The 10000-nt window shown below is 34.3% G+C and overlaps 2 protein-coding genes across 3 annotated transcripts in view; one reads left to right on the top strand and one right to left on the bottom strand.

The window, feature by feature from the left end:
- Positions 1-1102, bottom strand: part of LOC122147088 (rho GTPase-activating protein SYDE2) — a 21104-nt gene extending 20002 nt beyond the window's left edge. For both annotated transcript variants that reach the window (XM_042768208.1, XM_042768209.1), the window contains exon 1: positions 871-1102. In XM_042768208.1, coding sequence (XP_042624142.1) covers positions 871-955 — 85 coding nt within the window. In that variant the 5' untranslated portion in view covers positions 956-1102. The remainder of the gene's footprint in view (positions 1-870) is intronic.
- Positions 1103-2823: 1721 nt separating this feature from the next.
- Positions 2824-10000, top strand: part of LOC109105400 (cytochrome P450 4F3) — an 11657-nt gene continuing 4480 nt past the window's right edge. Inside the window, exons 1-8 of the mRNA XM_042768201.1 lie at positions 2824-2948; positions 3131-3345; positions 4576-4720; positions 6384-6437; positions 6923-7050; positions 8695-8816; positions 8885-9173; positions 9976-10000. The exon at positions 9976-10000 is cut by the window's right edge and continues 42 nt beyond it. Coding sequence (XP_042624135.1) covers positions 3142-3345; positions 4576-4720; positions 6384-6437; positions 6923-7050; positions 8695-8816; positions 8885-9173; positions 9976-10000 — 967 coding nt within the window. The 5' untranslated portion in view covers positions 2824-2948; positions 3131-3141. The remainder of the gene's footprint in view (positions 2949-3130; positions 3346-4575; positions 4721-6383; positions 6438-6922; positions 7051-8694; positions 8817-8884; positions 9174-9975) is intronic.

Below are 10000 nucleotides of genomic sequence, written 5' to 3'. Positions count from 1 at the left end.
AGGAAAAGCATTATGATGAAAACTAAAATATTATTATTTTATATTTTTAATGGATGAATTGGAGCAGATAGGGAAGAAGTATTACGATGAAAATTAAAATAATATATATTATTTTTATTCATCATAATATTTCTTCACTATCTGCTACAATTCATCAATTTAAATATTTTTAAAAACTAATAATAAAAAATTATATTTTAGTTTGCATCATAATGCTGTCCCTTAACTATCTGCTCCAATTCATCCATTAAAAAAAAAAAAATTAGTTGAAAAAATATTATTTTAGTCAACTAAAATACTGTGTATATATATATATATATATATATATATATAAAACTAAACTTCCAAAATTACCAAACTATGGATGTTATATACACAAATGAAAAATAAACATTAGCATTTATTAAAAATATATTATTTTAGTTAACTAAAATATTATTGTATTTTTTAATGAATAAATTGAAGCAGATAGTGAAGGAAAAGCATCTCCAATTAACTCAAATATATATTTCAGAAAATAATATTTCCTCCTCTAGTTTTTAACTGGAACTGTAGGCTATTATTTATGTAATGAATATATCATTTTTTACGACTTCACAATTATTCAAACATGTGGAAAAACAGTCCGAACTCTGCCTGGTGGATAAAAGTAAGAAGTACATAATAATAACGGATTAAACATATAGAAAGCATGCATTACATTTATTTTTCCCCCAAACTAATAAACTAAATTCAAGTAACAGATCTACAGCATTTTTGTCACCATTTCATTTGCATCTTCTGCAAAACTTCCCCTGCACTGTAATAATAATGCACCATATTTAAATGAGAAAGGCTGTGTGTGGGGGTCTGCGGTGTCTGGTGTCTCACCGGTGAGTTTGGGGTCCGTCTTGCGGCGGAATCGTTCTTTGGCGCGGAGTTTGGAGAAGGTTCGTTTGAGCAGCGGCTCCGCCATCACTGAAGCGCCTCAGAGCCGCTCATTCACGGGACCGGACGACGGGAGCTCCGGAGCGGAGCAGCGCGGAGACTGAGCTGAAGAGCGGAGCTCATGATGCCAAACACAGGAAACGCATTCCGCACATTCCACTGCTGGGAGACGGTCACGCGCACCGCGAGGCATCACGGGAGATGTAGTTCACTGCAGTGTTACTTGCTTAAATAAAAAATACTGCAATACTTCCATTTCTAAAACAGGTACTTGGCCTAATATAAAAAATAAAAAAAAATCCTCATTCTTAAATAATAATTAAACTACCAAAACTAAAGACGTTGTATAGCTACACAAATGAAAAATTAAAAATAAACATTAGCCAAATTTAAGAGATGAAAGCTGGCTCTAGTGAGGTCACGTGATGGATATCTTCCACAAAATATTTGTCAAAAGACAATGAATCCCTTCCTGAATTACATAAAGTCTGTCTTTCTAAGATTCTGTAAAGGTGTTCTTTCTCCTTTCTCCTTGCAACCCTCCTAAAAAGGTTTTAAAATGTTTAAAGATTGTTTTCCTATAGAGTTTGTAAATTGAGGTTGTTAAATAAAAATAAATAAATAAATAAATATATAGTTTGTAAATTGAGGTTGTTAAATAAAAATAAATAAATAAATTTATGAAAATTATGAAGTGTTCTCACAATATTCTTATAGAGTGAATTCTGATAAAGTGTGTAATTTAGATACCTAGATGTTTTTTGTTGTTGTTTTTTTATCTTTATTGCTTTTGTTAACTTTAAGTTCCAGCTATAATATTTCAGTCTGAATACAGTTCATATAAAGTGTTACTTTGCAAGGTATAAACATTTTGAGATCATGATCATGATTTGAGATCAACTCCAGACAAATTTCTTTTCAGGCCAAATGGGACATCCCTTATTTATCAAAAATTATTCAGCAAACACATGATTTATTATCAGACAAACATATTTAACAAACCCAAAAATGCATAATCTACAGGTGATGAGTAAAAAAAATAATGTCTGAAATTCTAAACAACTGATAGAACATGTTGTGTTAACATTAAATTGGATGAAATCTGAATATTAGAATATTGATAAAAATGAACTCTACAAAATATTAAAGATGTGACCATAACACAAGCAACATCAAATAGTCTAAAAAATAATAAAAGGAACATTTATATAAATGGTAACCAGGTAAAATGTTTTTCTGTCTACTCACTAAAAATGTTTGTTTTAAAATAACCCCACAGGTGGGTGAACATAGCACCTCCCCAACTGTGGGTTATTTTTAACAGTGATTGGGTTAAAAAAAAAAAAAGTTTTTTACTGTGATGTTCTCTAAACACTTTAGAAAAAAAAACTTTAATTGTGTTCATATTTTAAACTTTCTATTCTGCATCTACATTCTTTCTTCACTCCACAGATTGAACTTCATTCCCCGCCTTCATTTCTATTCTATCACCTAAACGTGTTACCTGTGCTGAAAGACAGATGAACAAACGTTCCTCCAGTGACGTTAACAGAAAGTTAATTTAAAGGTTTCAAAACGTTAGCAACAAAAACATCAGTCATACATCGTATGCAAAAAATCAACACGTCAGTATAATGATGGCTGAGAGATTGATTAAAATAACCATGTTACAGCAGCGCCACCTGCCGGTGCAAATGATGCAAAACTAAAAGTCTGTTCAACACAAACGTGTAAAAAAAACAAGTTTATTAAACATGCATATGCACATTAGAGTTCGTATTACAAATTCAAACACAAATATATTTAATACATTTATGAATATTAACATTTGACACTTTTTTGCACTTCACGCTTTTTCTATGATCACAATAGTTTTCCATAAGCCCTCAGTGATGTGCATTAATCATATCAGAGTTGATGGGCAGTATTTCATGTGCTTCTTGTTTATGATGCACCAGCACCCGGAACTGTAGCTGAGCTTCTTCTGACAAGAAACACTTCAGCGGCGGCTCATCATAAAGGTCTGACTCGTGTGATATCTAAAGCGCACTTAAGTGTGTTTATAACGCGTTTATATTGAATATTGTACGTGTATATTATACGCGCGTATGTTAATATAACTTAAACGTGAGCTGTGTGTGTTTTAATTTCGGTTTTGATTGGCGCACACATTAAACAGGCTGGTTATTCATTCTCTCCGCAGGGTGCTGCTGGATGATTTTGATGATGAAGGGCTCAGCGGATCTGATCGGGTTTCTGCGCGAGCTCCTCTCCGGTTGTTCGCCGTGCGGGATCCTCGCGCTCTCCGGTGCGGTGCTCCTGTGCGCGCTCGCGACGCGTCTCGCTGTCAAACGACGCGCGCTGCGGTGCTTCAGTCAGCCGCCGCAGAGAAACTGGATCATGGGGCACATGGGGCTAGTGAGTTTAGTTAAATGTAACATTTTTTTTTTTTTTAAATGTAACTACTTGTTTTAGAATGTTTAGAGAACATTCAAAAGTAACAAAGTATCACGTTTTCATAACGTTCTAACATATGTTGTTAACTGTGAAAATCCACTATAGTATCTTTTTTAATAACAAATCTATAATATCTGAGGGATTTCACTGGCATTTTTTGCATTTGCATACTGATATATTCCTATTATGGTCGTGTCTCTATCAAAAACTGTATCTTTGGTTTACCAGTGGAGGAAATGTTATTGCTCAAGTGACTAACAACAAGGAACATGGAAGTCAGAAACTGACATTGCATTGCTTTTAGGTTGCATAAGGATGTGTGCAGTGAGCAACATAATACATTTGGCAGGCAAAGCAGAAAAACTGGTTCTTCAGAAGCCATACATAATGGCCTGTTTAGATAATGTTATGGATCAGTTCAGTTCATTAGCTGAATTGCTTTCAAATGAAACTGTAGTGATAGTCCCCCACTGTCTGAAGATACAGGAACTAGACTTTTACTGCACTGCTCTGCAGTAGATCACTATCTGGTGTCTCACGTTTAATCTGATCGGTTGTTTTCACTTGGAGTTTCTCAGAACTGCTTTCCTCATGGGCGATAATTCAGCATTTTTGCCCAGGCGTGTCATTTGCATGTTTATGCACATGTAATGCCGTTCACACAATGCGTGCACTCATGTTCAGAACAGCATTCTACCAGGATACTCCTGTGCATTTAGTATGCAAACTTTATGTATGCATGCAATATCAAGGTTATTCAGAATGTACAGTAGTGCAATTAACAGGAAGCAAGTCTAATATCCACTGTTTTTCCTCATTCAAAAGTATCATTCTCATAATGTTTGCAAAATGACAAAATGGAATGTTCACTTAACATTCACAAGAAAAAAGATGACAATGTTGCATACTATTATTTGTAATGCTTCGTTGCAAAACACTACTGTTTCACAGACTATTCAAAAGAGTATGCAGTACAGTGTGCAGTATGCAGTGAGCATCTGGACAGCTTTTGTGTTTAGTGTTAACTACAAAGTCAGAGTTCATTATTGTCATTTTTTCTCAGTCTGGCAGTAGCAGAGCATACAACACTTTACATGATGTCGAGTGTTAAAGCCACACTATAGCCGTAATTATAATGTTTGTGCTTTTATCGGAAGCCCGCCAGAGATTTTCCTCTGCTGTGTGTTTCAGATGCGCCATAATGAAGAGGGACTGCAGGCCGTTGATGATCTGGTCAGGAGGTACGTTCACTCCTGTGCCTGGTATCTGGGTCCGTTCTACAATATGGTCCGGCTTTTCCACCCAGACTACATCAAATCCCTTCTGACAGCCTCGGGTAAGAAACACACACCGCATAACCACAAAGAGTGTACACTAACAGATGCTTTCTCGTCAAGATGTATGAGTTTGTTTCTTCATCAGGTTTGTAGAAATGTAGCACTGCATCAGTGTCTCAGCAATGGATGCTCTGCAGTGAATGGGTGCCGTCAGAATGAGAGTCCAAACAGCTGATAAAAACATCACAATAATCCACAAGTAATCCTCACCACTCCAGTCCATCAGTTAACATCTGGAGAAGACAAAAGATGAAACAAATCCAGCATTAAGATGTTTTTAACTCAAACACATAGAGTCTATAATCCATAATAACACTTCCTCCAGTGAAAAAGTGCATCTCCTGTTGTCTCTCACATCAAAATCCAGACACATATTTGTTTAGAGCTGTTTTAACGGTGCTTGATCTGTGCAGATTTCTCTCTTGATTCAGAACAGAACACTTTTTCACTGCAGGAAGTGTTATTATGGATTATAGACTCTATGTATTTGAGTTTAAAACATCTTAATGCTGGATTTGTTTCATCTTTTGTCTTCTCCAGATGTTAACTGATGGACTGGAGTGCTGTGGATTACTTGTGGATTATTGTGATGTTTTTATCAGCTGTTTGGACTCTCATTCTGACGGCACCCATTCACTGCAGAGCATCCATTGCTGAGACACTGATGCAATGCTACATTTCTACAAACCTGATGAAGTAACAAACCTGATGATGAGCACATTTTCAGTTTATTTAAATTTTTGGAGGAACTACTGCTTTAAACACAACCCATAAAAACCAAACAGAATGAACATCAAGTCTCTGTTCAATGACCTGCTGAGTCTACTAAATGAAACAGAACCTAATAAGTGAGTTTTCCTGTGAAATATTCACTGAAGTTCATCTCGGGTGTCTGTGTAAAGGGTGAGAAGAGTGTTTCCGCTGCGAGGGTCACATGAGTTACTGCAGCAGTCACTGTTTAATGTTTAAAGAGTACTGAAAATCTGTACTTCAGTACAAGTACTGTTTCATTGCTGAAATAATACTCAATTACAAGTAAAAGTACTGGTGTCAAAACAGTACTTAAGTACAAGTACAAAGTACTCCTCTCAAAAACTGCTCAAGCGTACTAGTTACTTTTTAGCCGGCGATATTTAATTACCAAAAAATATTCATATAAAAAGCTAACTTCAATACCTTGGTTGGATAAGAGTGGTTTAAGGATTCCTATTATGCTCTTTTACAAAGTCTTGATTTAATTTTTAGGGTGTACTAGAACATGCCCTCATGCTTGGTGCTTTGAAAAACACATTATTTTTCACATAATTTACATTATTACAATACCTTTCTCCCCAGCCTGGCACAAACAGCTCGATTAGTTCCGGGTTTGTATAAATATCTCCCTTTGGAGTGGACTTTGAGATTTGTAACTTTGTAGATCTTTTTTATGCCCAAACATGCACACTACACACTGACTAAAATTCAAAGAGTGAAAAAGCTTACAGCACAAGAAAGCTTGATTTCAAATTTGATTTCAAACTGAATTGAATTTACAAAAAAGACAAGTACACAGTCAGTAATACAATTATAAAACAAATGACCTCAATTCAGTTTGAGGTATTCTAAATATAACATTCATACAAATTTGTAATGACATTAAACTCTTTATATTTGTTTTGGCAGCAAACATTACTTTCAAAGACAAGATCTTTTATGGATTTATGAAACCTTGGTTGGGTAAGTGATGTGCAAACACACATCTGAACACATACTCTCTGTCCTAAATATTATGCAAGAATTACAGTACTGCTTTAACGTTTTGGGTCAGTTACAATTCGTTTTGAAAGAAATTAATACTTTTATTCATTTACACATTAAATTGCTAAAATTCGGCAATAAAGACATTTATAATGTTACACAAGATTTCTAGTTCAAATAAATGCTGTTCTTTTGATCTGTGTATGATCTGAGTAATGATGCTGAAAATACAGCGGCGCATCACAGAAATAAATTACAGTTTAACAGATATCCACATAGAAAACAGCTGTTTTCGATTTTAATAATATTTACAATTTTTACTGCTTTTACTGTATTTTTAAATAAATTAATGCAGCCCTGATGAGCAGGAGAGACTCTTTCACAACATTTAAAAGTGTAACCGACCCTAAGCTTTTAAACAGTAAGTTTGTATCTGTATAAAGCACTTCCTGTGTGTTTTGCAGGTCATTGTCTTCTGCTGCAGAACGGTCAGGAATGGTCACGCCATCGGCGACTTCTGACTCCTGCGTTCCACTTCGACATCCTCAAAAAATATGTTCACGTATTCAACCAGTCCACCAACATCATGCATGTACGTCAACCGCACACAGACAATTAAAATCTACATTTCTAGATAGTCAACACCATTAATCTTTATTTGCTTTTGTGCACATGAGGTTGTTTTGCTGGCAGAAGCGCTGCAAAGCTGCAGATTTCTAACAGTAATCTTCAGTACTGTGACAACAGATCATTTCCTGATGTTTGTGTTCGTGCAGTATCACACAACTCACAGAAACAGTGTTTGCATTGTCAGTGCCAACCAACCGACTGACCGCACTCAAGCCAACCGCTGACCCACAATGAGTTTAATCACATTTATCACGTCAGATAACACAGCAGCTGAAACAGGGAACAATACAGGGTGAATCTGACAAAACAGCTCCAGGTCATGATTTCACTGCCAAATCAAAAGAATGAAAAAAGAAATACATTTTACATAAAGTTAATAAAGCCTCTTTTTTATTTTAATATTTTCTGTTTCTGTATTTTAGTACCATTGAGATGCTGTTGTAGTGTTTAGTAGTATTTCTAATCAGTTTTTCATTTATTTTTAGTTAAAACTAATGTTTTAGCGATTTTATTTGTTTGGTTTTTTTTTTCTTTTTTCTTTTTTTTAAATGTCTATATAGTCTTTATTTTTAGTTAGTGGCAACTATCTGAAAAATTAATATATATATATATATATATATTTTTTTTTTATTTACATTTTAAATTTATTTAAAGTAGTGAAATGTTTTGTTATAGTTTTAGTTTTAGTTAATTATAAGAACTCTGTTTCAGTTTAATTTTAGTTAAAGTGTTAGTAATTTTGTTTTTGTTTTTTTTGTTTTTGTTTGTTAAAATATGGCTATTTAGTTTTTATTATTATTTTTAGTATTCAGCTTTTTTATATTCTACTTTATTTCAGTTAAAATCATTTATTGTAGTGTTTAGTAGTATTTTGAACCAGTTTTTCTTTTTATTATTTTATTGTAAACTAAAGTTTTAGCAATTTTGTTTGTTTTGTCTTTTTTTTTAAATGTCTGCATAGTTTTTATTTTTTAGTTAGTGGCATCTAGCTGAAAAAAAAAATATACATTTTATTTGTAATGAATTTATTTCAAGTACTTTTAGTTTTAGTTCATTATAAGAACTGTTTCAATTTAATTTTAGTTAAAGTGTTAGTAATTTCTCTTTTTTTTCTTTTTGGTTATTTTGTTAAAATATGGCTATTTATTTATTAATTCATTTATTAGTTATTTTAGTATTCAACTCAAGCTACAACTTTTTTATATTTTAATTTATTTATACAGTTAACATTACAAAAAAATATATTTATTTATTTATTTTTATTTAACTATTATAACCCCGATTGTGGTATTATTTTCATGCAAATTTATTCAAATATTCCCCAGATTCGTAATACATTATTTTAATGTTCTAAAATATACTTTATATTCTTTAAGCAAAATATTATTTCTTGTTTCCTTTTGTGAAATTGCGACCTGGAAGGGTTTTTTTTTTTTTTTTTTTCTCTCGAGGGTTTATCATGCATATTTTTAAGAGAGCCATCAACACAGTAGCATTTGTGTTTTTACACGATCTTGTAAACGGAAGATGAATGTGTGTGTGTGTCTGAACTGAAGCGTGACCAGCGGTTTGTTCTGTGGTTGTGTCTGTTTGTTGTGTGATTCAGGCTAAATGGCGCCGCCTGCTGGCTGAAGGGCAGAACAGTCTGGACATGTTTGAGCACATGAGCTCCATGACGCTGGACAGTCTGCTCAAGTGCACCTTCAGCTGTGACAGTCACTGCCAGGGGTGAGTGAGTCTGTTCATCATACACCAATACAAGAAATCTCACTCACAAACTCACGTCTGTCTCTCAGGAAACCCAGCGAATACATCGCAGCCATTCTGGAGCTGTCTAAACTGCTGGTTCAGAGGCAGCATTACCTTCCGTATCACTGGGACTGGCTGTACTGGCGCTCCGAACAGGGACGGCGCTTTCGCAAGGCGTGCAACATCGTACACGAGTTCACGTCGAAAATCGTACAAGAACGCCGTTTACAACTCGACCAGCAGGGGTCCGCAAAGACCCGCACGGAAAACATGGAATACACAGGAGGATACAAGAAAAAAGAAACAGATCTCATTGATTTACTGCTGCTGTCAAAAGCAAGTGTTTTTAAACCATGACTACATTCACGTAATCTCCTGTTTAGCAAGGATGCATTAATTTGATCAAAAATACAGTAAAAATTTGAAAATATTATTATAATCTAAAACAGGTGTTTTCTGTGTGAATATGTGTTAAACTGTAATTTATTTCTGTGATGCACAGCTGTATTTTCAGCATCATTACTCCAGTCTTCAGTGTCACATGATCTTCAGAAATCATTCTAATATGATGATTTGCTGCTCAAGAAACATTTCTGATTATTATCAATGTTGAACACAGTTGTGCTGCACAATATTTCTGTGGAAACCGTGATGCATTTTATTTTTCAGGATTTACAGGTGAATAGAAAGTTCTAAAGAACAGCATTTAAATCTTTTGTAACATTATAAATGTCTTTACTGTCACTTTTGATCAATTTAATGCATCCTTGATGAATAAAAGTATAAAAAAAAATTGTACCCCAAGCTTCTGAATGGTAATGTATTACGGTTTCCACAAAAATATTGTGCAGCACGACTGTTTTCAACATTGATAATAATCAGAAATGTTTCTTGAGCAGCAAATCATCATATTAGAATGATTTCTGAAGATCATGTAACACTGAAGACTGGAGTAATGATGCTGAAAATACAGCTGCACATCACAGAAATAAATTACACTTTAACAGATATTCACAGAGAAAACAGCTGTTTTACATTATAATAATATTTCATAATTTTTACACTAAGTTTTAGCCACCGTATGTATTCCAGAAGCTGAAGAAGTGTTTCAGTGATGTGGTTGTTGTCTCATGTTCAGGATGAGAACGGCGAGGGACTCACGA

This window comes from Cyprinus carpio, chromosome A12 (assembly GCF_018340385.1).
Source record: "Cyprinus carpio isolate SPL01 chromosome A12, ASM1834038v1, whole genome shotgun sequence".
Classification (NCBI taxonomy): Eukaryota; Metazoa; Chordata; class Actinopteri; order Cypriniformes; family Cyprinidae; genus Cyprinus; species Cyprinus carpio.
This window is presented reverse-complemented; position numbering and strand designations above follow the sequence as displayed.